Raw genomic sequence first — 27,217 nt, 5'->3', positions numbered from 1 at the left:
TTATGGACAATTTGAAGTTGTCCCAGGAGAAGACTCAGCGTTTTGCCAACCGTCATCGTCGTGTTGGTTCTCGGCTTTGTGTTGGAGATTTGGTGTGGTTGTCTTCTCGTTTTGTCCCTATGAGGGTCTCTTCTCCTAAGTTTAAACCTCGGTTCATCGGCCCTTATAGAATATTGGAGATTCTTAATCCTGTTTCTTTCCGTTTGGACCTCCCTGCGTCCTTTTCCATTCATAACGTTTTTCATCGGTCGTTATTGCGCAGGTATGAGGTACCTGTTGTACCTTCAGTTGAGCCTCCTGCTCCGGTGTTGGTTGAGGGTGAGTTGGAGTACGTTGTGGAGAAAATTTTGGACTCTCGTGTTTCCAGACGGAGACTCCAGTATCTGGTCAACTGGAAGGGTTACGGCCAGGAGGATAATTCTTGGGTCAATGCATCTGATGTTCATGCTTCTGATCTTGTTCGTGCCTTCCATAGGGCTCATCCTGGTCGCCCTGGTGGATCTGGTGAGGGTTCGGTGCCCCCTCCTTGAGGGGGGGGTACTGTTGTGAATTTTGATTCTGGGCTCCCCCGGTGGCCGCTTGTGGAATTGGACTTGTCATCCTCTTTCCTGTTTCACCTGGTTCCATCAGTAGTGGGTGTCGCTATTTAAGCTCATTTCTCTGGTGGTTTCTTGCCGGTCAACAATGTTATCTGATGCCTCTCAGTGCTTGTTCCTGCTTCTAGACAACTACTAGATAAGTTGGACTTTTGTCCATGTTTTGTTTTGCCTATTTGTTCCAGTTCACAGCTGAAGTTTTGTTACTGTGTCTGGAAAGCTCTCGTTGATCAGGGATTGCTACTCTGGCGTTATGAGTTAATGCCAGAGTTTAAGGTAATCTCTGGATGGTGTTTTGTTAGTGTTTTTCTGCTGACCATGAAAGTATACTATCTGTCTTCTGCTATCTAGTAAGCGGACCTCAAATTTGCTAAGACTATTTTCCTGCTGCGTTTGTTGTTTCATCTGAACTCACCGTCATTATATGTGGGGGGCTACTGTCTTCTTTGGAATATTTCTCTAGAGGTGAGCCAGGTCTTATATTTCCCTCTGCTAGCTATTTAGGTCTTAGGCCAGAGCTGGGCATCTAGCGATAAATAGGAAATGCTACCTGGCTATTTCTAGTTGCGCGGCAGGCTTAGTTCATGGTCAGTATAGTTCCATCTTCCGAGAGCTTGTCCCTCTATAGGCTTGCTATGATCTCTGCCTGCAGAGATCATGACATATATGTAGCTCTGTTGTTTTGATATAATATGGCTGCGCTATTTGATCCGCTCCGGTACTGTTTTATTTTGGTATCCACAGTAGCTGTCTGTCTGTTCTATATAACTGCCATCATGCTCATATTAGGAATTGTCTATCGCTATCTTTTTTATGTAAATATATATATCTACATTGCATTACGAATGGCACCCACATGCAGTGTTCGACCATATGTGTATGTATTGTTTGTCCTGTTTATCCTGTGGTTACTTGTAGTTTCCCTTTGTGACTGTTTTCTATATATATATATTTATAAGGCGTACATACCTCTGTGCGCAAGTGCCGCCTGCCGCTTTGATCCTGCATCCTGTTGTCAGTCTGGTGTTCGGTCACGTGGGGCCCCACGTGTTCCGACATCAGCTGACCTGGCAGTGATGCACTCGGCCGGCATAGTCGCTGTTATAGCGACGTGCTTTCACTTCCGGTTCTGTATCTAGCCGTCACTATGGTGACTTCATTTCTATTTCCGGTTTGGCGGCAACACGAATACTATAAATGTTTGCGCACATGTAACCACGGCACGCCCCCTGAGGAAGGTTTCAATCCGAAACGCGCGTCGGGGTCAGCTGTGGACGGCGCGGTGGCTGGTGTGCACATCTTGGTATGTATCTCTCCCTATCTGTTGCTTGTTTTTCTCCGCACTGATTATTACTCGGATACTTAGCTATGGGAATGTTATTGTATATGGCTGTGCTGTGCACCAGCCGGATAATGGTTACTAATGATGGTATTGTTGTACTATACTTATGATTTATGCGCTGTCCTCTGCTTACATTGGGCATTTCTGTGCCGCATTCTCGCATATCCCCCATGTTTCCCCTTTTGAATCTGTAAAATATTTTTTATATTAATAAAGTATTTTGTAGTTTGGACTAAAGAACTGTTGTTGGTGCTTTTTTGGTTTTCTTATAGACTTCTTACAGTTGGTCCTATTATTGTCAAAACGATTGTTGGGGGTTACCTTTGGGCTCCTGGGTTATGCCCTCTTCTTTACCACCTATTCCCCGATTCTATAGGATGTCATTATTCTTGTATCTAGTAACTGGCAGTTGTAGCTACACTATGATCGGAGCCGTAGTATCTGGCATTGGCAGAGCAGATACACTATGATCACAGCTGCAGTAACTGGCAGTTGCAGCTACACTATGATCGGAGCCGCAGTAACTGGCAGTTGCAGCTACACTATGATCGGAGCCCTAGTAACTGGCAGTTGCAGCTACATTATGATCGGAGCCGCAGTAACTGGCAGTTGCAGCTACATTATGATCGGAGCCGCAGTAACTGGCAGTTGCAGCTACACTATGATCGGAGCCGCAGTAACTGGCAGTGGCAACTACACTATGATCGGAGCCCTAGTAACTGGCAGTTGCAGCTACATTATGATCGGAGCCGCAGTAACTGGCAGTTGCAGCTATACTATGATCGGAGCTGCAGTAACTGGCAGTGGCAACTACACTATGATCGGAGCCACAGTAACTGGCAGTTGCAGCTACACTATGATCGGAGCCACAGTAACTGGCAGTTGCAGCTACACTATGATCGGAGCCACAGTAACTGGCAGTTGCAGCTACACTATGATCGGAGCCGCAGTAACTGGCAGTTGCAGCTACACTATGATCGGAGCCACAGTAACTGGCAGTTGCAGCTACACTATGATCGGAGCCACAGTAACTGGCAGTTGCAGCTACACTATGATCGGAGCCACAGTAACTGGCAGTTGCAGCTACACTATGATCGGAGCCCTAGTAACTGGCAGTTGCAGCTACACTATGATCGGAGCCGCAGTAACTGGCAGTTGCAGCTACACTATAATCGGAGCCGCAGTAACTGGCAGTTGCAGCTACACCATGATCGGAGCCCTAGTAACTGGCAATGGCTGCTAGACTATGATCAGAGGCACAGTAAGGGTACCGTCACACTCAGCAACTTTCCAACGATCACGACCAGCGATACGACCTGGCCGTGATCGTTGGAAAGTCCTTGTGTGGTTGCTGGAGAGCTGTCACACAGACCGCTCTCCAGCGACCAACGATGCCGAGGTCCCGGGTAACCAGGGTAAACATCGGGTTACTAAGCGCAGGGCCGCGCTTAGTAACCCGATGTTTACCCTGGTTACCAGTGTAAATGTAAAAAAAAAAACACATACTCACATTCCGGTGCCTGTCACGTCCCCCGGCGTCCGCTTCCCTGCACTCCTCCTGCATCCTGTGTAAGCGCGGCCGTAAAGCAGAGCGGTGACGTCACCGCTGTGCTCTGATGTACGGCCGGCCGGCGCTGACACAGGATGCAGGAGGAGTGCAGGGAAGCGGACGCCGGGGGACGTGACAGGCACCGGAATGTAAGTATGTGGTGTTTTGGTTTTTTTTACATTTACAATGGTAACCAGGGTAAACATCGGGTTACTAAGCGCGGCCCTGCGCTTAGTAACCCAATATTTACCCTGGTTACCAGTGAAGACATCGCTGCATCGGCATCACACACGCCGATCCAGCGATGTCAGCGGGAGATCCAGCGACGAAATAAAGTTTCAAACGATCTGCTACGACGTACGATTCTCAGCGGGGTCCCTGATCGCAGTAGCGTGTCAGACACAGCGAGATCGTAAGTATATCGCTGGAACGTCACTGATCGTGCCGTCGTAGCGACCAAAGTGCCACTGTGTGACGGTACCCTTACTGGCAGTGGCAGCTACAATACGATTGCAGCCATAGTAAACGGCAGCTTCACTATTATCAGAGCTGCAGTATCTGGCAGTGGCAGCTACACTATGATCCTTTATTGTCCATAAAGACTTGCATTGTTTGGTCTATCTTGTTTTTGAAGTGCATGGCAAAATCCTCGGCAGAGATTAGGGAGGTTGGAGGGGGCAATGGAGGGTGGAGGAGGGAATTAAAAGTGTTGAACAACTGTTTGGGATTGTGGGATAAGGAAGATAGAAGGGATGTGAAGTAGGCCAGTTTTGCAGAGGTGAGAGCTGATTTGAATGCGAGTTGTTGCTTGTTTGAATGTGAAGTCGTCTTGCGAATGTGTTTTCTTCCAATGCCTTTCTGAAATTCTGGATACTTGCTGAAGCTTTTTAGTGATGTTATTGTGCCAGGGTTGTCTATTGATTTGTCGCACTCTGCTATGCATGACAGGGGCGACCGAGTCGATGGCTGATGCCAGAGTGGCATTGTAGAAAGCAGTGACCAGTTTCAAAGTGACCAGCTGTCAGGAAATAGGAAAGTTCTGATTACTGCACTTACACATACAGGGCTCTCTGCTGCATTTTCCTCTGCCTGCCAACACAAGCCTGGAATTCTAAGCCACTCTTTCTCCCTCTGCCTGTGTGTGTAATCTTATACTTCTTCCCCCTTCCCTCAGGAATTTATATGTGACAGACAGGTCTCCCTACACTCCTCATTCCCCCCTCCCACCTGAAACTGGCTAAAACTGGTACAGAAAGCATGGGATTCTATTGTTCGTTTATGGTTATGTATATTGGCACCGATCAGGGCTAGAGATATAAGGATTATATATTCCGGATGTCCATCGAGATATGTATAACCCCCTGAAATTGCTAGGATCTAAACCCAAGGAGTGCAAGGAGCGGGTTTCTCCGCAAGCGGGTCATGTAACTATGCCGTGTTTACACTTAAAAGAATCCCCCCGTCGTGGTGCACCTTGTGATCATTGTGTCGTCCATATACGAGATGCCATAACTCTAAGAAAAAGGGAGAATTCAGTCTCTAAGTGAGGTCACCACAGGAGGAGTGCCTTGGTTTTTGGCTGGGAAATAAGTGAATGAAGTAGCAGTCTTCACGTGTCTTTTGTCTGGGGTCTAGCTGCTATACAGATGTGTGATATGCATCTTGATGCGTCTCCTGAGCACATGATTCGCCATAAGATGAAATGATCTGAACGAAATATGTTTTTTCAACTTTAAACCCAATTTATCTGTAATTGTACTGTACATACAATACTTCCCTTCTTTATAATATCTTTTTATACTTCTGTAAACACTGCCTACCTTTTTGGAGTAAAATATAAAATTACTAGCTTTGTCTATCCTTGCTCTATAACATACTGTCATGTCCTCTGAAGTGAATTACACTATTAATCTGGGTTGGCTCTGGTCCCGTTAATAATTAAGAAATCGGAGCTGGTGGCAGCGGATCGGTCCTGTGCGTTTGGGAGGCTTTGTAGCGACGGTGGTGTGGATAATTAATTAATGTTACCGCCTGAGTGGGAATAGTTATATCGCCCTCGCTGCAGTGTGCCCATTAGCCAGACAGGGGGCGCGGTACAGGAGAGGAGGAGGCGATGGAACAGGAGAGGAGGAAATGGCACGGTGGAATAGGAGCAGAGGGGGCGGTACAGGAGAGGAGGGGGCGGTACATGAAGTGCATGTGTTACCTGACTTTGCTTTACCGATTAATGAGGTACCTGATAATCATTTTTCTGAAAATGCCGAGGGTAATACTGATGATGCTGATGATGAAAATATGCATGTTTTACTTGCTAACCATTAATTTCCTAAGGATGATGTGTTCACAGGTGCAGGAGTGCTCACCCATGTCACTCTGTGAGGTGGGATGGCTGAGGAACCCCTAACAGGAGCAAGCAATGGTGCTAAGGGAAATGGAGAGATGCATGGGAACCGTGAGGAAGGTGATGCCGTGCAACTGACCAGTGCCACAGAAGAAGATAACTGCCCCATGGGTAGCACTGCTCCTGGGATGTTGGGGGGTGGATGGGGAGGTAGAACCATAGCAGCGCCGGCTGATGGGTCTGTGGAAATTCTTGGGGAGACAGCCTATGTAGCTGCTGTCACCCGTAGTCAGAGTCCCCAGAACGCAGATAACGTTCTGCCTTCTGGACCCTCCTCCGTCACAGGTGTGACTGAACCAGAGATGGACCCAGAGCACGTCCCAGAGGGTACCCCTGGGGAAGGGACCCTGACTGCTTCTGGCTGCCCCTAGCCAGGAGTTCCAGGCCGCTCTGCACTCAGATGCGAGCCTGGAGAATTTGAGACACCTCACCGAGAAGCCCACCTCCATGACGGATAAGAAGAGGGTGTTCTGGGAACGAGGGAGGTTGTACCGGGAGACAGTACCCGGAAAATCCCAAAAGGAGTGGTTGAGGGAAAGACAGCTGGCCGTCCCGCACCAATTCAGGAGTGAGTTGTTACGGATTGCCCATGAGATCCCACTCATTGGACACTTGGGGAGCAGCAAAACTAAGGCCCGGCTGTCTCGACACTTCTATTGGCCCAAGATGGGGACAGATGTGACAAACTACTGCCGCTCCCATTTCACCTGCCAGAGTCAGGAAGGCGGGGGCTGCTCTTAAGGCTCCCCTGATCCCTTTGCCAGAGATAGAGGAGCCTTTCCAGAGGATTGCGGTGGACATTGTGGGCCCACTGGCCGTCCCCAGCAGCTCTGGAAAGCAATATGTCCTCACTGTGGTAGACTACGCTACCCGGTACCCAGAGGCAGTGGCTCTGTCCTCATCTAGGGTAGATAAGGTGGCGGATGCACTGTTGGCCAATTTTTCACAGGTAGGATTTCCCAGGGAAATGCTTACCGATCAAGGGACCCAATTCATGTCTCGCCCAATGGAGTATCTCTGTAAGAAAATGCAGGTGAAGTGTCTGGTATCGAGTGCGCATCACCCACAGACCAATAGCTTGTGTAAGCGCTTCAATGATACCCTCAAGCAGATGCTACGCATGCTGGTTCAGACCCAAAGACGCGGCTGGGAGTGGTACCTCCCACACCTTCTATTCGCTTACCGAGTTTCCACAGGCCTCGACGGGGTTCTCCCGCTTCGAGCTCCTGTACGGCAGGCGAATCCAGGAACCCCTTGGGTTGGCAATGGAATCCTGGGAAGAGGAGCCGAACCCTTCTGAAGTGTCCATAGTGGAGTATGTCATGCGCTTCCGTGACAAAATGCGGACCTTGACGCAGTTGGTGCATGACAATATGACGCAGGCTCAGGCTGATCAGAAGCACTGGTACAACCAGCACGCCCGGGAGCGGACCTACCACGTGGGTCAAAAGGTGTGGGTGCTGGTCTCCATACCAAAGGATAAGCTTCAGGCAGCCTGGGAAGGCCTGTACGTCGTCCACCAACAGCTCAACCCAGTCACCTACGTGTTCAAGCTTGAACACGCTCGGGGTAGGCGAAAGGCCTTTCACATCAATATGATGAAGGCTCATCACGAACGTGAAGCCTACGTCCTACCGGTCTGCAGCCTGCCCAAGGACGGGGAGGAAGACCCCCTCCTGGACATGCTGGCCCAAGCCAAAGTCGGTGGGTCCATTGAGGACATGGAGGTAAGCGCCTTGTTAACCGAACCCCAGCTGTCGCAGTTGCCGACCACGCTGGAACCCTTCTGGGCCATGTTCTCCAACCGACCTGGAATGACTGAGTTAGCGGTCCACGAGGTCGACACCGGGAATCATGCCCCACTACGGCGAACACCCTATCGGATCTCCCTTGAGGTGCAGCAGGTTATGCGCCAGGAGATCGATGAGATGTTACAGCTCGGGATGATTCAATGGTCAAAGAGCGCAAGGGCCTCACCTGTACTTCTCGTGCCAAAGGATCGGACCATCTGGTTCTGCGTGGACTAAAGGGGGCTCAATGCCATCACAGCCTCTGATGCGCACCCAATGCCACGCATCGAGGAGCTGCTTGAGTGGTTAGCTGGCGCAAAATATCTGACCATAATGGATCTGAGTCGAGGATACTGGCAGATTCCCCTGAGCCGAAGAAGTCCACCTTTATCACCCCCTTCGGACTGTACGAGTCCACAGTCAGGCCCTTCGGCATGAAGGATGCCCCTGCCACTTTCCAGCGGATGGTCAACCACCTGCTTCAGGGACTGAAAAAGTACACGGTGGCGTACTTGGATGACATTGCCATCTGCAGTTCCTCCTGGGATGAACACCTGCAGCATCTTCAGGAGGTGCTCAGGCGAATTCACCGAGCCGGTCTGACCATCAAGCCGGGAAAGTGCCAGATGGGCATGAGAGAGGTCCACAACCTGGGGCAGCGGGAACTCCATGAGGCCAGAATATGGCAATGCAGATGGGTTATCCCCCCGAGGTGCACACGGAGGAGTACCTCGAGGTTCTGCCTCCATAGCGCAGTCCAAAAGAGGAGGTGTCAGGAAATAGGAAAGTTCTGATTACTTCACTGACACATACAGTGCTCTAGGCTGCAGTTTCCTCTGCATGCCAACACAAGACTGGAATTCTAAGCCACTTTCTCCCTCTGCCTGTGTGTGTAATCCTATACTTTCCCCCCCTTCCTCAGGCATTTATATGGCGCTGTGCTGCGACAAACAGGTCTCCCTACACTCCTCATTCCCCCCTCCCACCTGATACTGGCTAAAACCGTTACAGAAAGCATGGGATTGTATAATTCAAGGTTATGTATATTGGCACCGATCAGGGCTAGAGATCTAAGGTTTATATATTCCGGATATCCATCGAGATATCTATAACCCCCTGAAATTGCTAGGAGCTAAACCCAACGAGTGCAAGGAGTGGGTTTCTCAGCAGGTGGTCATGTAACTATGCCGTGTTTACACTTAAAAAAATCCTCCGACGTGGTGCACCTCCTGATCATTGTGTCGTCCATATATGAGGTTCTTACAGCGAGCTATGCATAAAAATGGGTGCCATCACTTTAAGGGGAGGATTCAGCCTCTAAGTGAGGTCACCACAGGGGAAGTGCCATGGTTTTAGGCTGGAAAATAAGTGAGTGAAGCAGCAGTCTTCACGTGTCTTTTGTTCGGGGTCTAGCTGCTATACAGATGTGTCTTGATGTGTCTCCTGATCACATGGTCCGCCATAAGATGAAATGATCTGAGATCTGAAAGAAACCTGTTTTTTCAACGTTAAACCCATTTTATTTGTAATTTTACTGTACATACGTTACTTTTCTTTATAATATCTTTTTATACTTCTGTAAACACTGCCTACCTTTTTTGGAGTAAAAAATAAAATTACTAGCTTTGTTTCTCCTTGCTCTATAACGTACGGTCACGTCCTCTGAAGTGAATTACGCTACTAATCTGGGTTGGCTCCGGAGCCGTTAATAATTAAGAAATCAGAGCTGGTGGCAGCGGGATTTGTCCTGTGCATTTGGGAGGCTTTGTAGTGACCGGCGGTGTTGATAATTATTGTTCCCGCCTGAGTGGGAGAAGTTATATTGCCCTCGCTGCAGTGTGCCCATTAGCCAGTACAAAGTAAGGCAGCCTTTCTGGCAACTAATTATCCTAGGTGCAGTACCCGGTCAGACCTGAGGGTAAGGGGGGCGCCAGAGAGCTGCAAGTTCCAAACCGGAACTGGGATATAGATAAATCTCCTTCAGAAAGGAACCAGACCAGGGGCAACCAAACAACCCCGGTTCATGACAAATTAGTGTGAGTGGTGGGGATGATAAAGGTAACCTCCCCGTGAACCGTGACACCAGCGTTATCGCAAAAATAGCTCACCTGACAGCCGGCACCCCACCATCCTACAACTAATTACCTATCTTGCCTTTAACGATTTGGATGCATGTTACCAAATTACTAATTGGGTTATTGGAGGGGTGAGATATCTCCTGTGTAGGGGTACTTTATAGATAGTGTTTTCTTTACCTTGAAGACCACGGGTTGTAGTGAAAATGTGCTGCTTCTTTTGAAGACAATTAATGTATGAACTGGTTATGGTTTCCCTGGTTTTCTTAGTGACCTCTGTGAGAAACACATAGTGGGAGCATACATCCAACACATTCACTCCACTAATTGTGTCACTCACAGAGGTCACCAGGGACCCAGGCTTTTCTGTTGGAATCACTTGTACCCATGGATGGCAGGTGGACGCAGACACGCAGTGGTACCGCTGGTGACATATGATTTTCTAGGGTTGCGTCCACAGTGTCACCTGTTTCGATCCCAATAATAGGATTTATCACCCCAGGTATCGCCCTTATCACAGGGAGGAGTCGGCAAGATGTTGATGATGCCCCTTCCCATACCGCAAGGATTAAGCTACACAGAGGACTGCACGGCCACTGGTGGTTTGCAGCAACCATTTTTATTTATCAGCCAAAAATAATATAAAGTAAAACATCCAGATACCTAGAATCCGAGGCCAGGCCTGCCGCTCGCCGCACTGGCTCAAGCACATCGGGCCCAGGGACATTGATATTCACAGCTAATTAAAACTAACGAGGCTCTAGGAGCAAGGCAGTGTGATTATAGACGGATAACAGGAGACACAGCGGCCACCTCCGGAGAACAGGAGAGGCTGGCAGCAGCCCCGACACGAAGGGCTGACTTCGCAAAGGATATGTTATTATTAACCTGCCACTCAGTGACTGACCCTGGAGACCACTAACCCTGCCAGGTGTAGTAACATGCTCTCCACCATCTATGTGTCGTCACTCCGATCTACAAGCATGATCTTCCACCGTAGCATGCACTGTGCATATCACCTTAAAGGGGCCTTTCGGATATGACCCCAGAGCAGAGTCCAGTGTAAGTTACATCATGTTCCATAATGTGTTGTTTCCAGCTGACATTTTATAAAGTCACTTTCCTGGGCTTCACTAACTTGGTACAAGGCCTGTGCAGTGCAAGGAATGGAGTCTGTCACCTATTGAATGGCACACAAAAGTCAGCGTCATGTGGAAACCTCCAGATTACAATAGTGACTACAGGGAGGCACGAAGAATGTACGTTGTGGGGGAAGGGCTGAGACGTTCTGAGGGAGAAATTATTGGGGTTGCCTCCATTACCCAATTCATAGCCTTGCACCCTGGTGATAGCAGCTGTAGGACCGAGATTACTGTACGCGTCACATGCATGGCAACCTCCAGCCTACACTGGTGGCGTTTTCAGCCGGGGTTAGCCAATCCAGCCCTATGTACCCATGAGCCATACCTGACCTAGAACAAAATAAATTAAGGAGGAACTCAACAAGAAGTGGAGAGCCCCGAGCTTCAGTCAGTAAAAGATGCCATGATGAAGTCTTAAGTTGTATGATATGGACATTCTCCTACAACTCAATAAACCAGAAGTAAAAATGAAGAGGAAAGGACCGAGAGATGCAAACACATCAAAATGGTTCAAACCACACTCAGGCTAGGAATGGTTACCCAACCACATACAGACGGATCTAACCGAGCTCAAGATGGCATCCTGTCTACATCAAAAAGAATCTCACTTACCCCAAGATGGGATCCCAACCACATCCAGAAGGATCTAACTGAGCCTGAGATGGTATCCTGTCTACACCCAAGAGAATCTCACTGAGCCCGAGATAAGATGGGATTCCAACCACATCCAGAAGGATCTAACTGAGCCTGAGATGGCATCCTGTCTAAATCCAGGAGAATCTCACTGAGCCCAAGACAAGATGGGATTCCAACCACATCCAGACAGATCTAACTGAGCCTGAGATGGCATCCTGTCTACATCCAGGAGAATCTCACTGAGCCCAAGATAAGATGGGATTCCAACCACATCCAGACAGATCTAACTGAGCCTGAGATGGCATCCTGTCTACATCCAGGAGAATCTCACTGAGCCCAAGATAAGATGGGATTCCAACCACATCCAGACAGATCTAACTGAGCCTGAGATGGCATCCTGTCTAAATCCAGGAGAATCTCACTGAGCCCAAGATAAGATGGGATTCCAACCACATCCAGACAGATCTAACTGAGCCTGAGATGGCATCCTGTCTAAATCCAGGAGAATCTCACTGAGCCCAAGACAAGATGGGATTCCAACCACATCCAGACAGATCTAACTGAGCCTGAGATGGCATCCTGTCTACATCCAGGAGAATCTCACTGAGCCCAAGATAAGATGGGATTCCAACCACATCCAGACAGATCTAACTGAGCCTGAGATGGCATCCTGTCTAAATCCAGGAGAATCTCACTGAGCCCAAGATAAGATGGGATTCCAACCACATCCAGACAGATCTAACTGAGCCTGAGATGGCATCCTGTCTACACCCAAGAGAATCTCACTGAGCCCGAGATAAGATGGGATTCCAACCACATCCAGACAGATCTAACTGAGCCTGAGATGGCATCCTGTCTACATCCAGGAGAATCTCACTGAGCCCGAGATAAGATGGGATTCCAACCACATCCAGACAGATCTAACTGAGCCTGAGATGGCATCCTGTCTAAATCCAGGAGAATCTCACTGAGCCCAAGATGGGATCCCAACCACATCCAGAAGGATCTAACTAAGCCTGAGATGGTATCCTGTCTACGTCCAAGAGAATCTCACTGAGCCCAAGATGGGATCCCAACCACATCCAGACAGATCTAACTGAGCCTGAGATGGTATCCTGTCTACACCCAAGAGAATCTCACTGAGCCCGAGATAAGATGGGATTCCAACCACATCCAGAAGGATCTAACTGAGCCTGAGATGGCATCCTGTCTACATCCAGGAGAATCTCACTGAGCCCAAGATAAGATGGGATTCCAACCACATCCAGACAGATCTAACTGAGCCTGAGATGGCATACTGTCTAAATCCAGGAGAATCTCACTGAACCCAAGATGGGATCCCAACCACATCCAGAAGGAACTGAGCCTGAGATGGCATCCTGTCTACACCTAAGAGAATCTCACTGAACCCGAGACAAAATGGGATTCCAACCACATCCAGACAGATCTAACTGAGCCCGAGATGGCATCCTGTCTACATCCAGAAGGATCTAACCGAGCTCAAGATGGCATCCTGTCTACACCCAAGAGAATCTCACTGAGCCCAAGATGGGATCCCAACCACATCCAGAAGGAACTGAGCCTGAGATTGCATCCTGTCTACGTCCAAGAGAATCTCACTGAGCCCAAGATGGCATCCCAGTCACACGCAGGCGGATCTAACCGAGCCCAATATGGGACAGAAGACTGAACACACACAGACGGATCGAATCGAGCCCAAGAGGGGATGGAACCCGCCACATCCAGACAGATCTCACGGAGTCTGAGGGGGGATGGAGCCAGACCACATCCAGACAGAAAGAATAAAGCCTGAAAGGGGTTAGAACCCGACCACATACACACAGATCTAACAGAGCCCCAGAGGGGATGGAACCCGCCACATCCAGACAGATCTCACAGAGCCTGAGAGGGGATGGAGCCCGACCACATCCAGACAGATCTCACAGAGTCTGAGGGGAGATGGAGCCATATCACATCCAGGCAGATCTAACAAAGCATGAGAATGAAGCTTGTCCACATCCAGACAGATCTAACAGAGCCTGAGAAGGGGATGAAGCTAGAACACATCCAGACAGATCTAACAGAGCCTGAGAGGTGATGGAGCTCGACCACATTCAGACAGATCTAATAGTGAGAGGGGATGAAGCCAGAACACATCCAGACAGATCTAACAGAACCAGAGACGATGAAGCCAGAACACATCCAGGCAGATCTAACAGAACCAGAGACGATGAAGCCAGAACACATCCAGGCAGATCTAACAGAACCAGAGACGATGAAGCCAGAACACATCCAGGCAGATGTAACAGAACCAGAGACGATGAAGCCAGAACACATCCAGGCAGATCTAACAGAACCAGAGACGATGAAGCCAGAACACATCCAGGCAGATGTAACAGAACCAGAGACGATGAAGCCAGAACACATCCAGGCAGATCTAACAGAACCAGAGACGATGAAGCCAGAACACATCCAGGCAGATCTAACAGAACCAGAGACGATGAAGCCAGAACACATCCAGGCAGATCTAACAGAACCAGAGACGATGAAGCCAGAACACATCCAGGCAGATGTAACAGAACCAGAGACGATGAAGCCAGAACACATCCAGGCAGATGTAACAGAGCCTGAGAGGATGAAGCCAGACCACATAGAAAGCAGATTGCTGCCTTCCATCAACCAGCACAGGATGGATGGAGCAATAATACTTAAAGTCCAGAAATACTGATACCATTCATGACCAAAAAACTGGAGGGGATAAAGGATTAGGGATAAGGGGAGACTTAACCAAGAGGGATCACGGGGATGAGCGCAGAAATCTCTACAGACACATGCAACCTACAAATTAATTAAAAGCAAATTAATTAAAAAGAAAGACAAATGCCTCCCCGATTCAGGGCACCTCCATCATAGGGCCGGATGGGTCTGGAGCTGGGGAGGAGGCTGAGGTAAGTGCGGTTCACTTCTGGATCTGGAATATAAAGAGCCGGAGGTTGATGTTCTTTGCAGCCAGCAGTTTGTTACATTCCACGGAGTCTATGATGGGCAGCGGCACGTACTCCGTCTCGTTATTCTCATTGGTGAACACAAAGTGGTAGATGACCGGGTGTATCTTCACGTCATCATAGGGGCCCTTGAGCAGCAGGAATGAGCACTCCATGGGGGAGTTGATCTTGCTTTTTAGGATGAGCTGGAAGGAGAGGGTTCGCTTGCAAGACAAGTTGGGGTTCCTCTCGGAGTCGTTGACGCGTGCCTTCAGCACCCAGGTCTGATTGAGAACGGTGAAGCGCGGTGTCTCGTAGTAAAGGCGGGTGATGAAGTCATCTGTTCTGTATGGTCGGAACTGGACCTCTGTGACAGGAGGAAAAAGGGAGAGGACAGTTACCTGGTGCAGATGTGCGTGGCACAAGACCCCCGACTACACCATGTTACCTGTGCCCGGTGAACGCTTGGCGGTGGCTTCTGCACTGCCCTGCCTCATAAAAGGGGAAAGGGAGATGAATACACTAACTACCGTACATAGGCAAAATACAAGAAGTACATCATGTGTGACCGTGGCCCACTAGCCACTAATACAAAGACATCCAGCGTCCGGGGATAACGTGCCCCAGGGTCGGGCACCAATATCACTAATTCAAGGACGGCTAGTGATGGTCTCTCCAGCATTGGGTTACCCGGCCACCACGCTCTTCCTCCTCCAGGGACAGCTCGGGTTTTATGGCAGCGCGCTCAGAAGCGAGATTTTACAAGAACACATGGACAGTTCCGTTTCACAAAATAAAAACTTTTATTCCAAGCAATTGTTGGTACAGAGCTAGAGAAAGTCACATTATGGGTCTCCAGACAAGGACAGTCCTGGCAGTCGTGCCGGAGCAGACTTCCATGTACACACAAGTCCAGTCCACTAGAGCGGAGGCAACAGCACAAGGTTACATCAAGAGCATCAGTGTAAGTGTGGAAGGAGGCGGCTGCGACACTCACCTGGTGGCCACCAACGTACCCCAGAATAACACTCATTAACCTGGAGGAGCAAGAGAGGCCCAGAGGGATGAGAGCAGGAAGGCTTCCAGTACAGGGGCTCCCCAATTTCACTGCCCCCCGCTGTACCTACCTAGGGAACAGAGCAGCAGCGAGCTCGCCCCTGTACTCCATCTCCACAGAATGCTGGAGATCCCCAGGACACAGGACCTTCCCGGGACACAGGACCTCCCGGCGGTGATCACGAGGCGAGCAGTGGCCACTTCTGTACGTCTTGTAGGATGCGGACACTGCATTTTCTAGGTGTAGAGCGGCCTTACCTCCCACCAGACCAGAGACACATCCGCGACCGGACTGACCTGGGGGAGCACTGCCTGCACATATGAGGCCCCAGCGTTGCTTATACATAGGGGCTTCTCTTCATCTTTTCATCCAGGTCCTCAATGTCGCAGACAAAAGAATGCAGGGCCGGCGGCGGGGCCATACTACACTGCACACGGAGAAGGTGCCAGCAAGGAGACCGTTACCCCAAGGGTCACGTCATAAAGATCAGCAGCTGAGTCGCAGTGACAGCTGCCCTCTTCATGTCCTTGGTGACACTTACCCTACACACCATGAAGGCGACGCTGGACTACCACATGGTACCCAGACTCCTCAAAGGCTCGGCCGACACCTACAAAGCAGAAGAGTGACATGCACAAAAACACATGTGTGTCATCCGCTCGGGCAGCCCATGGCCAACTCCGCGCAGCACTGCGGTACACCCTACCTGTGTATCCGATCTTCTCAAAGCTGAGCAGGCCAAAGATGCTGTTGTACAACTGCATCTCCTTCTTGTGGGACTGGTCCATCTCATCCAGGATCTCCATCAGCTCGTTCCCGGTCTTGCTGGGATGGCAGCACTCGGACTCGTGGACGGTCAGCTCGTGGTACGGCCCCTGCCACGGGCAGCCGATCCTCTTGTATTTACACTGTGTGACCCTGAGGAGACAGAGCAAGGTCACATATTACCAGCACCATGACACAGGGACCCCTCATTGGATTACATTCTGCGGGCGGATCCACCACGTCAGAGGACATTGATGAGGCCACCAAGGGCTGACCACTGCCGCCCTCCGCATCACGCTCAGAAGGGCCTCAGTGTCACTGCCATGCTGCAGCCCCCCACCACACAAGATGAGCCATGAAGGGAGCTGGTATCACCAGGTCCTGCCCTCTGGGTGGCATCGGTGATGTTAGGGCCCAATAATGAGGCACCGTCCAAGCATTCATCATTGTGCACGGAGGACGGTCAGTGCAGACAGGTCACCGTCATAGCTCCCCTTATAAAGCCTCAGTGTCTTCTGCACCCTATGGGTATTTAGAGGCCCCCTGTAATCCCAGCCCTCTCCCCGTTCCGCAGCTCGTACCGGTCCTGACATTCCTCCTTCTTGTGTCTGTCCAGCAGCGAGCGGGGGAACGCTTTCATGCAGAAGCCGCACTCGGAGGGCAGCTCGCTCACCGCCTTCTCCACCGCCAGGTTTCGGCAGCACAGGCTCTTGCTGATCTCACAGCGGCAGTTGGGGCACGTGGCCAGCTCTTCCTTCAGCCGGGCATCTGCCAGGAGGTGGATGAAGCAGCCGGCGCACATCAGGTGTCCATTGGTGCACTGTGGAGAAGGTAAGTTCGTGAGGTCCCAAACACATCACGACCTCTGGACCCCGGCAGATGGTCCAGCCGGGTCTACCGGCAAGGTCAGATGGTGAGCTCAGGGGGGTCACAACCAGGGTCAGGTGGTGAGCTCTGGGGGCACTGATAGGCGGGGGTCACAGACAGGGTCAGGTGGTGAGCTCGGGGGGGTCACAGACAGGGTCAGGTGGTGAGCTCAGGGGGGGGGTCACAGACAGGGTCAGGTGGTGAGCTCGGGGGGGTCACAGACAGGGTCAGGTGGTGAGCGCGGGGGGGGGTCACAGACAGGGTCAGGTGGTGAGCTTGGGGGGGTCACAGACGGTCAGGTGGTGAGCTCTGGGGGCACTGATAGGCGGGGGTCACAGACAGGGTCAGTTGGTGAGCTCGGGGGGGTGTCACAGACAGGGTCAGGTGGGGAGCTCGGGGGGGGTCACAGACAGGGTCAGGTGGTGAGCTCGGGGGGGGTCACAGACAGGGTCAGGTGGTGAGCTCGGGGGGGGTCACAGACAGGGTCAGGTGGTGAGCTCGGGGGGGGGTCACAGACAGGGTCAGGTGGTGAGCTCGGGGGGGGCCACAGACAGGGTCAGGTGGTGAGCTCAGGGGGAGTCTCAGGCAGCAGGCAGGGTCAGGTGGCGAGCTCGGGGGAGTCTCAGGCAGGGTCAGGTGGTGAGCTCGGGGGGGTCACAGACAGGGTCAGGTGGTGAGCTCGGGGGGGGGGGGGTCACAGACAGGGTCAAACAGGGTCAGGTGGTGAGCTCGGGGGGGTCACAGACAGGGTCAGGTGGTGAGCTCGGGGGGGGTCACAGACAGGGTCAGGTGGTGAGCTCAGGGGGAGTCTCAGGCAGCAGGCAGGGTCAGGTGGTGAGCTCGGGGGAGTCTCAGGCAGGGTCAGGTGGTGAGCTCGGGGGGGGGGTCACAGACAGGGTCAGGTGGTGAGCTCGGGGGGGGGGTCACAGACAGGGTCAGGTGGTGAGCTCAGGGGGAGTCACAGACAGGGTCAGGTGGTGAGCTCAGGGGGAGTCTCAGGCAGCAGGCAAGGTCAGGTGGTGAGCTCGGGGGAGTCTCAGGCAGGGTCAGGTGGTGAGCTCCGGGGGAGTCTCAGGCAGGGTCAGGTGGTGAGCTCAGGGGGAGTCTCAGGCAGCAGGCAAGGTCAGGTGGTGAGCTCGGGGGAGTCTCAGGCAGGGTCAGGTGGTGAGCTCCGGGGGAGTCTCAGGCAGGGTCAGGTGGTGAGCTCCGGGGGAGTCTCAGGCAGGGTCAGGTGGTGAGCTCCGGGGGAGTCTCAGGCAGGGTCAGGTGGTGAGCTCCGGGGGAGTCTCAGGCAGGGTCAGGTGGTGAGCTCCGGGGGAGTCTCAGGCAGGGTCAGGTGGTGAGATCAAGGGAGTCTCAGGCAGGGTCAGGTGGTGAGCTCGGGGGGAGTCTCAGGCAGGGTCAGGTGGTGAGCTCGGGGGAGTCTCAGGCAGGGTCAGGTGGTGAGCTCGGGGGAGTCTCAGGCAGCAGGCAAGGTCAGGTGGTGAGCTCGGGGGAGTCTCAGGCAGGGTCAGGTGGTGAGCTCCGGGGGAGTCTCAGGCAGGGTCAGGTGGTGAGCTCCGGGGGAGTCTCAGGCAGGGTCAGGTGGTGAGCTCCGGGGGAGTCTCAGGCAGGGTCAGGTGGTGAGCTCCGGGGGAGTCTCAGGCAGGGTCAGGTGGTGAGCTCCGGGGGAGTCTCAGGCAGGGTCAGGTGGTGAGCTCAGGGGGAGTCTCAGGCAGGGTAAGGTGGTGAGCTCAGGGGGAGTCTCAGGCAGGGTCAGGTGGTGAGCTCGGGGGAGTCTCAGGCAGGGTCAGGTGGTGAGCTCGGGGGGAGGAGTCAGGCAGGGTCAAGTGGTGAGCTCGGGGGGAGTCTCAGGCAGGGTCAGGTGGTGAGCTCAGGGGGAGTCTCAGGCAGGGTCAGGTGGTGAGCTCAGGGGGAGTCTCAGGCAGGGTCAGGTGGTGAGCTCGGGGAAGTCTCAGGCAGGGTCAGGTGGTGAGCTCAGGGGGTCTCAGGCAGGGTCAGTTGGTGAGCTCGGGGAAGTCTCAGGCAGGGTCAGGTGGTGAGATCGGGGGAGTCTCAGGCAGGGTCAGGTGGTGAGCTCGGGGGAGTCTCAGGCAGGGTCAGGTGGTGAGCTCGGGGGAGTCTCAGGCAGGGTCAGGTGGTGAGCTCGGGGAAGTCTCAGGCAGGGTCAGGTGGTGAGCTCGGGGGAGTCTCAGGCAGGGTCAGGTGGTGAGCTCGGGGAAGTCTCAGGCAGGGTCAGGTGGTGAGCTCAGGGGGAGTCTCAGGCAGGGTCAGGTGGTGAGCTCGGGGAAGTCTCAGGCAGGGTCAGGTGGTGAGCTCAGGGGGAGTCTCAGGCAGGGTCAGGTGGTGAGCTCAGGGGGAGTCTCAGGCAGGGTCAGGTGGTGAGCTCGGGGAAGTCTCAGGCAGGGTCAGGTGGTGAGCTCAGGGGGAGTCTCAGGCAGGGTCAGGTGGTGAGCTCGGGGAAGTCTCAGGCAGGGTCAGGTGGTGAGATCAAGGGAGTCTCAGGCAGGGTCAGGTGGTGAGCTCGGGGGGAGTCTCAGGCAGGGTCAGGTGGTGAGCTCGGGGGAGTCTCAGGCAGGGTCAGGTGGTGAGCTCGGGGGAGTCTCAGGCAGGGTCAGGTGGTGAGCTCGGGGGAGTCTCAGGCAGGGTCAGGTGGTGAGCTCGAGGGAGTCTCAGGCAGGGTCAGGTGGTGAGCTCAGGGAGAGTCTCAGGCAGGGTCAGGTGGTGAGCTCGGGGGAGTCTCAGGCAGGGTCAGGTGGTGAGCTCGGGGAAGTCTCAGGAAGGGTCAGGTGGTGAGCTCGGGGAAGTCTCAGGCAGGGTCAGGTGGTGAGCTCAGGGGGATTATCAGGCAGGGTCAGGTGGTGAGATCGGGGGAGTCTCAGGCAGGGTCAGGTGGTGAGCTCAGGGGGAGTCTCAGGCAGGGTCAGGTGGTGAGCTCGGGGGAGTCTCAGGCAGGGTCAGGTGGTGAGCTCAGGGGGAGTCTCAGGCAGGGTCAGGTGGTGAGCTCGGGGGAGTCTCAGGCAGGGTCAGGTGGTGAGCTCAGGGAGAGTCTCAGGCAGGGTCAGGTGGTGAGCTCAGGGGGAGTCTCAGGCAGGGTCAGGTGGTGAGATCGGGGGAGTCTCAGGCAGGGTCAGGTGGTGAGCTCGGGGAAGTCTCAGGCAGGGTCAGGTGGTGAGCTCGGGGGAGTCTCAGGCAGGGTCAGGTGGTGAGCTCCGGGGGAGTCTCAGGCAGGGTCAGGTGGTGAGCTCCGGGGGAGTCTCAGGCAGGGTCAGGTGGTGAGCTCCGGGGGAGTCTCAGGCAGGGTCAGGTGGTGAGCTCCGGGGGAGTCTCAGGCAGGGTCAGGTGGTGAGCTCCGGGGGAGTCTCAGGCAGGGTCAGGTGGTGAGCTCAGGGGGAGTCTCAGGCAGGGTAAGGTGGTGAGCTCGGGGGAGTCTCAGGCAGGGTCAGGTGGTGAGCTCGGGGGGAGGAGTCAGGCAGGGTCAAGTGGTGAGCTCGGGGGGAGTCTCAGGCAGGGTCAGGTGGTGAGCTCAGGGGGTGTCTCAGGCAGGGTCAGGTGGTGAGCTCGGGGGAGTCTCAGGCAGGGTCAGGTGGTGAGCTCAGGGGGTGTCTCAGGCAGGGTCAGGTGGTGAGCTCGGGGGAGTCTCAGGCAGGGTCAGGTGGTGAGCTCCGGGGGAGTCTCAGGCAGGGTCAGGTGGTGAGCTCCGGGGGAGTCTCAGGCAGGGTCAGGTGGTGAGCTCCGGGGGAGTCTCAGGCAGGGTCAGGTGGTGAGCTCAGGGGGAGTCTCAGGCAGGGTCAGGTGGTGAGCTCAGGGGGAGTCTCAGGCAGGGTCAGGTGGTGAGCTCGGGGGAGTCTCAGGCAGGGTCAGGTGGTGAGCTCCGGGGGAGTCTCAGGCAGGGTCAGGTGGTGAGCTCCGGGGGAGTCTCAGGCAGGGTCAGGTGGTGAGCTCAGGGGGAGTCTCAGGCAGGGTAAGGTGGTGAGCTCGGGGGAGTCTCAGGCAGGGTCAGGTGGTGAGCTTGGGGGGAGGAGTCAGGCAGGGTCAAGTGGTGAGCTCGGGGGGAGTCTCAGGCAGGGTCAGGTGGTGAGCTCAGGGGGTGTCTCAGGCAGGGTCAGGTGGTGAGCTCCGGGGGAGTCTCAGGCAGGGTCAGGTGGTGAGCTCAGGGGGTGTCTCAGGCAGGGTCAGGTGGTGAGCTCGGGGGAGTCTCAGGCAGGGTCAGGTGGTGCTCACTGAGGAGAGGCGAGATGTATTCACTACAGGAGGGGCTCTTGTGCACGGGGGAGGGGCGCTTGTGCAGGGGGAGGGGCTGTTGCGGGGTAAGGGGCTCTTGTGGGGGGCGCGGTGCTTGTGCAGAGGCTCATTTGTGGGGGAGGGGCTCTTGTGGGGGGGCGTTTGTGCGGGGGGAGGGGCGCTTGTACAGGGGGAGGGGCCATTGTGCGGGGGGAGGGGCAGATGAGAGGGGCGGGCAGTTCCGGCCCCTCACCTGGTACACCGAGGCTTTGGGCAGGTCCAGGCACACCGTGCAGCACAGCACCGAGTACAGCCGCTCCTCCAGCCGCACACTGCCGGGCTCGGCCTCCACCCGCAGCCGCTTCTTGGGGGGCCAGTCCTGGTCCTGCTCGGGGGGCAGCAGGAGGAGTCTGGCCGGGACCGCGCCGCCGCCGGGAGGATTCTCGTGCTCGGCAGAGGAAGATGAGGCCATGGGCCCCGGCTCCTCCCGCTGCTCGGACATGGCCGCTCCGACCACTCACGCCGCCATCTTTAGTTTTCTTCTTTCCAGCCGCATCGGGCTCCTCCCACAGACACGTCACTGGTCATGTGACCGAAACCGGCTCCGCCATCTTTACTACTGGCTGAAAAGCCGAACGTCTCATCTGTACCACCCCCCCCTCCTCTCCTGTACCGCCCCCTCCTCCTCTCCTGTACCGCCCCCTCCTCTCCTGTACCGCCCCCTCCTCCTCTCCTGTACCGCCCCCTCCTCCTCTCCTGTACCGCCCCCTCCTCCTCTCCTGTACCGCCCCCTCCTCCTCTCCTGTACCGCCCCCTCCTCCTCTCCTGTACCGCCCCCTCCTCCTCCTCTCCTGTACCGCCCCCTCCTCCTCTCCTGTACCGCCCCCTCCTCTTCCTCTCCTGTACCGCCCCCTCCTCCTCCTCTCCTGTACCGCCCCCTCCTCCTCTCCTGTACCACCCCTCCTCTCCTGTACCGCCCCCTCCTCTTCCTCTCCTGTACCGCCCCCTCCTCCTCCTCTCCTGTACCGCCCCCTCCTCCTCTCCTGTACCGCCCCCCCCTCCTCTCCTGTACCGCCCCCTCCTCCTCTCCTGTACCGCCCCCTCCTCCTCTCCTGTACCGCCCCCTCCTCCTCTCCTGTACCGCCCCCTCCTCCTCCTCTCCTGTACCGCCCCCTCCTCCTCTCCTGTACCGCCCCCTCCTCCTCTCCTGTACCGCCCCCTCCTCCTCCTCTCCTGTACCGCCCCCTCCTCCTCTCCTGTACCGCCCCCTCCTCTTCCTCTCCTGTACCGCCCCCTCCTCCTCCTCTCCTGTACCGCCCCCTCCTCCTCTCCTGTACCACCCCTCCTCTCCTGTACCGCCCCCTCCTCTTCCTCTCCTGTACCGCCCCCTCCTCCTCTCCTGTACCGCCCCCTCCTCTTCCTCTCCTGTACCGCCCCCTCCTCCTCCTCTCCTGTACCGCCCCCTCCTCCTTCTCTCCTGTACCGCCCCCTCCTCCTCCTCTCCTGTACCGCCCCCTCCTCTTCCTCTCCTGTACCGCCCCTCCTCCTCTCCTGTACCGCCCCTCGTCCTCTCCTGTACCGCCCCCTCCTCTTCCTCTCCTGTACCGCCCCCTCCTCCCCTCCCTTACCGCCCCCTCCTCCTCTCCTGTACCGCCCTCTCCTGTACCGCCCCCTCCTCCTCCTCTCCTGTACCGCCCCTCCTCCTCTCCTGTACCGCCCCCTCCTCCTCCTCTCCTGTACCGCCCCCTCCTCCTCCTCTCCTGTACCGCCCCCTCCTCCTCCTCTCCTGTACCGCCCCCTTCTCTTCTTCTCCTGTACCGCCCCTCCTCTCCTGTACCGCCCCCTCCGCTTCCTCTCCTGTACCGCCCCCTCTTCCTCTCCTGTACCGCCCCTCCTCCTCTCCTGTACCGCCCCCTCCTCTCCTGTACCGCCCCCTCCTCCTCCTCTCCTGTACCGCCCCTCCTCTCCTGTACCGCCCCTCCTCCTCTCCTGTACCGCCCCCTCCTCTTCCTCTCCTGTACCGCCCCCTCCTCTCCTGTACCTCCCCTCCTCTCCTGTACCACCCCCTCCACATCTCCTGTACCGCCCCCTCCTCCTCTCCTGTACCGCCCCCTCCTCCTCTCCTGTACCGCCCCCTCCTCCTCCTCTCCTGTACCGCCCCCTCCTCCTCTCCTGTACCGCCCCCTCCTCCTCTCCTGTACCGCCCCCTCCTCTTCCTCTCCTGTACCGCCCCCTCCTCCTCTCCTGTACCGCCCCTCCTCTCCTGTACCGCCCCCTCCTCCTCTCCTGTACCGCCCCTCCTCTCCTGTACCGCCCCCTTCTCTTCCTCTCCTGTACCGCCCCTCCTCTCCTGTACCGCCCCCTCCTCCTCTCCTGTACCGCCCCCTCCTCTTCCTCTCCTGTACCGCCCCTCCTCCTCTCCTGTACCTCCCCCTCCTCTTCCTCTCCTGTACCGCCCCCTCCTCCTCTCCTGTACCGCCCCCTCCTCCTCTCCTGTACCGCCCCCTCCTCCCCTCCCGTACCGCCCCCTCCTCCTCCTGTCCTGTACCGCCCCCTACTCCTCTCCTGTACCACCCCCTCCTCCTCCTCTCCTGTACCGCCCCCTCCTCCCCTCCCGTACCGCCCCCTCCTCCTCCTCTCCTGTACCGCCCCCTCCTCCCCTCCCGTACCGCCCCCTCCTCCTCTCCTGTACCGCCCCCTCCTCCTCCTCTCCTGTACCGCCCCCTCCTCCTCCTCTCCTGTACCGCCCCCTCCTCTTCCTCTCCTGTACCGCCCCCTCCTCCTCCTCTCCTGTACCGCCCCCTCCTCCTCCTCTCCTGTACCGCCCCCTCCTCCCCTCCCGTACCGCCCCCTCCTCCTCTCCTGTACCGCCCTCTCCTGTACCGCCCCCTCCTCTCCTGTACCGCCCCCTCCTCTTCCTCTCCTGTACCGCCCCCTCCTCTTCCTCTCTTGTACCGCCCCCTACTCTTCCTCTCCTGTACCGCCCCCTCCTCCTCCTCTCCTGTACCGCCCCCTCCACATCTCCTGTACCGCCCCCTCCTCCTCTCCTGTACCGCCCCCTCCTCCTCTCCTGTACCACCCCTCCACATCTCCTGTACCGCCCCCTTCTCTTCCTCTCCTGTACCGCCCCTCCTCTCCTGTACCGCCCCCTCCTCCTCTCCTGTACCGCCCCCTCCTCTTCCTCTCCTGTACCGCCCCCTCCTCTTCCTCTCCTGTACCGCCCCTCCTCCTCTCCTGTACCTCCCCCTCCTCTTCCTCTCCTGTACCGCCCCCTCCTCCTCTCCTGTACCGCCCCCTCCTCCTCTCCTGTACCGCCCCCTCCTCCCCTCCCGTACCGCCCCCTCCTCCTCCTCTCCTGTACCGCCCCCTCCTCCCCTCCCGTACCGCCCCCTCCTCCTCCTCTCCTGTACCGCCCCCTCCTCCCCTCCCGTACCGCCCCTTCCTCCTCTCCTGTACCGCCCTCTCCTGTACCGCCCCCTCCTCTCCTGTACCGCCCCCTCCTCTTCCTCTCCTGTACCGCCCCCTCCTCTTCCTCTCCTGTACCGCCCCCCTCCTCTTCCTCTCCTGTACCGCCCCCTCCTCTTCCTCTCCTGTACCGCCCCCTCCTCCTCCTCTCCTGTACCGCCCCCTCCACATCTCCTGTACCGCCCCCTCCTCCTCCTCTCCTGTACCGCCCCCTCCTCCTCTCCTGTACCACCCCTCCACATCTCCTGTACCGCCTCCTCCTCTCCTGTACCGCCCCCTCCTCTTCCTCTCCTGTACCGCCCCCTCCTCCTCTCCTGTACCGCCCCCTCCTCCTCTCCTGTACCGCCCCCTCCTCTTCCTCTCCTGTACCGCCCCCTCCTCCTCTCCTGTACCTCCCCTCCTCTCCTGTACCACCCCCTCCACATCTCCTGTACCGCCCCCTCCTCCTCTCCTGTACCACCCCCTCCTCCTCTCCTGTACCGCCCCCTCCTCTTCCTCTCCTGTACCGCCCCCTCCTCCTCTCCTGTACCGCCCCCTCCTCTCCTGTACCGCCCCTCCTCCTCTCCTGTACCGCCCCCTCCTCCTCTCCTGTACCGCCCCCTTCTCTTCCTCTCCTGTACCGCCCCTCCTCTCCTGTACCGCCCTGTTATGGTTCTCAATGGCAAGAGAACATAGCCCAGCATACATAGGAACTAGCTCTTGGAAGGATGGAAACTTAAACTGACCATGAACTAAACCTGCCGCACAACTAACAGTAGCCGGGTAGCGTAGCCTGCGTTTTATCCCTAGACGCCCAGCGCCGGCCGGAGGACTAACTAATCCTGGCAGAGGAAAATATAGTCCTGGCTCACCTCTAGAGAAGTTTCCCCGATAGGCAGACAGAGGCCCCCACATATATTGGCGGTGATTTAAGATGAAAATGACAAACGTAGTATGAAAATAGGTTTAGCAAAATCGAGGTCCGCTTACTAGATAGCAGGAAGACAGAAAGGGTACTTTCATGGTCAGCTGAAAACCCTATCAATACACCATCCTGAAATTACTTTAAGACTCTAGTATTAACTCATAACATCAGAGTGGCAATTTCAGATCACAAGAGCTTTCCAGACACAGAAACGAAACTGCAGCTGTGAACTGGAACAAAATGCAAAAAACAAGGACAAAAGTCCGACTTAGCTGGAAGTTGTCTGGTAGCAGGAACATGCACAGAAAGGCTTCTGATTACAATGTTGACCGGCATGGAAGTGACAGAGGAGCAAGGTTAAATAGCGACTCCCACATCCTGATGGGAACAGGTGAACAGAGGGGATGATGCACACAAGTTCAATTCCACCAGTGGCCACCGGGGGAGCCCAAAATCCAATTTCACAACAGTACCCCCCCCTCAAGGAGGGGGCACCGAACCCTCACCAGAACCACCAGGGCGATCAGGATGAGCCCTATGAAAGGCACGGACCAGATCGGAGGCATGAACATCAGAGGCAGTCACCCAAGAATTATCCTCCTGACCGTATCCCTTCCATTTGACCAGATACTGGAGTTTCCGTCTGGAAACACGGGAGTCCAAGATTTTTTCCACAACGTACTCCAACTCGCCCTCAACCAACACCGGAGCAGGAGGCTCAACGGAAGGCACAACCGGTACCTCATACCTGCGCAACAATGACCGATGAAAAACATTATGAATAGAAAAAGATGCAGGGAGGTCCAAACGGAAGGACACAGGGTTAAGAATCTCCAATATCTTGTACGGGCCGATGAACCGAGGCTTAAACTTAGGAGAAGAAACCCTCATAGGGACAAAACGAGAAGACAACCACACCAAGTCCCCGACACAAAGCCGAGGACCAACCCGACGCCGGCGGTTGGCAAAAAGCTGAGTCTTCTCCTGGGACAACTTCAAATTGTCCACCACCTGCCCCCAAATCTGATGCAACCTCTCCACCACAGCATCCACTCCAGGACAATCCGAAGATTCCACCTGACCGGAGGAAAATCGAGGATGAAACCCCGAATTACAGAAAAAAGGAGACACCAAGGTGGCAGAGCTGGCCCGATTATTGAGGGCAAACTCCGCTAAAGGCAAAAAAGCAACCCAATCATCCTGATCTGCAGACACAAAACACCTCAAATATGTCTCCAAAGTCTGATTCGTCCGCTCGGTCTGGCCATTAGTCTGAGGATGGAAAGCAGACGAGAAAGACAAATCTATGCCCATCCTAGCACAGAATGCCCGCCAAAATCTAGACACGAATTGGGTTCCTCTGTCAGAAACGATATTCTCCGGAATACCATGCAAACGAACCACATCTTGAAAAAACAGA

General features: G+C 55.2%; 1 protein-coding gene across 3 annotated transcripts; it reads right to left on the bottom strand.

Moving 5' to 3' along the window:
* Positions 1-10,353: 10,353 nt before the first annotated feature.
* ZFTRAF1 (zinc finger TRAF-type containing 1) lies at positions 10,354-22,007 on the bottom strand. Of its 3 annotated transcripts, none has more exons than XR_013217108.1 (5): positions 21,682-22,007; positions 16,919-17,157; positions 16,279-16,490; positions 13,070-14,882; positions 10,354-12,316 (listed from the first exon to the last, which is right to left on the bottom strand). XR_013217108.1 is itself a non-coding variant. In XM_077271529.1 (4 exons), exons 1-4 carry the CDS (start codon positions 21,928-21,930, stop codon positions 14,491-14,493), a joined length of 1,092 nt encoding a protein of 363 aa, XP_077127644.1. In that variant the 5' UTR covers positions 21,931-22,007; the 3' UTR covers positions 10,354-14,490. The 3 variants fall into 3 exon arrangements, 1 of the variants encoding a protein (XP_077127644.1); XR_013217109.1 differs by having other exon boundaries at positions 10,354-13,570; positions 13,619-14,882; XM_077271529.1 differs by having other exon boundaries at positions 10,354-14,882.
* Between the last annotated feature and the right edge of the window lie 5,210 nt (positions 22,008-27,217).

This window comes from Ranitomeya variabilis, chromosome 6 (genome assembly GCF_051348905.1).
Source record: "Ranitomeya variabilis isolate aRanVar5 chromosome 6, aRanVar5.hap1, whole genome shotgun sequence".
NCBI lineage: Eukaryota > Metazoa > Chordata > Amphibia > Anura > Dendrobatidae > Ranitomeya > Ranitomeya variabilis.
The sequence above is the reverse complement of the archived record's forward strand: the minus strand, read 5'-3'. Positions and strand labels throughout refer to the sequence as shown.

What these genes read in the sequence shown, in the direction of transcription:
- ZFTRAF1 (XM_077271529.1), bottom strand. Translation starts at nt 21,930, where the DNA reads ATGTCCGAGCAGCGGGAGGAGCCGGGGCCCATGGCCTCATCTTCCTCT. An exon ending in AAGGAGGAATGTCAGGACCG is followed by an intron (nt 16,491 to 16,918) that starts GTACGAGCTGCG and finishes CTGTCTCCTCAG; the next exon opens with GGTCACACAGTGTAAATACA. An exon ending in TGAGAAGATCGGATACACAG is followed by an intron (nt 14,883 to 16,278) that starts GTAGGGTGTACC and finishes CTCCTGTCACAG; the next exon opens with AGGTCCAGTTCCGACCATAC.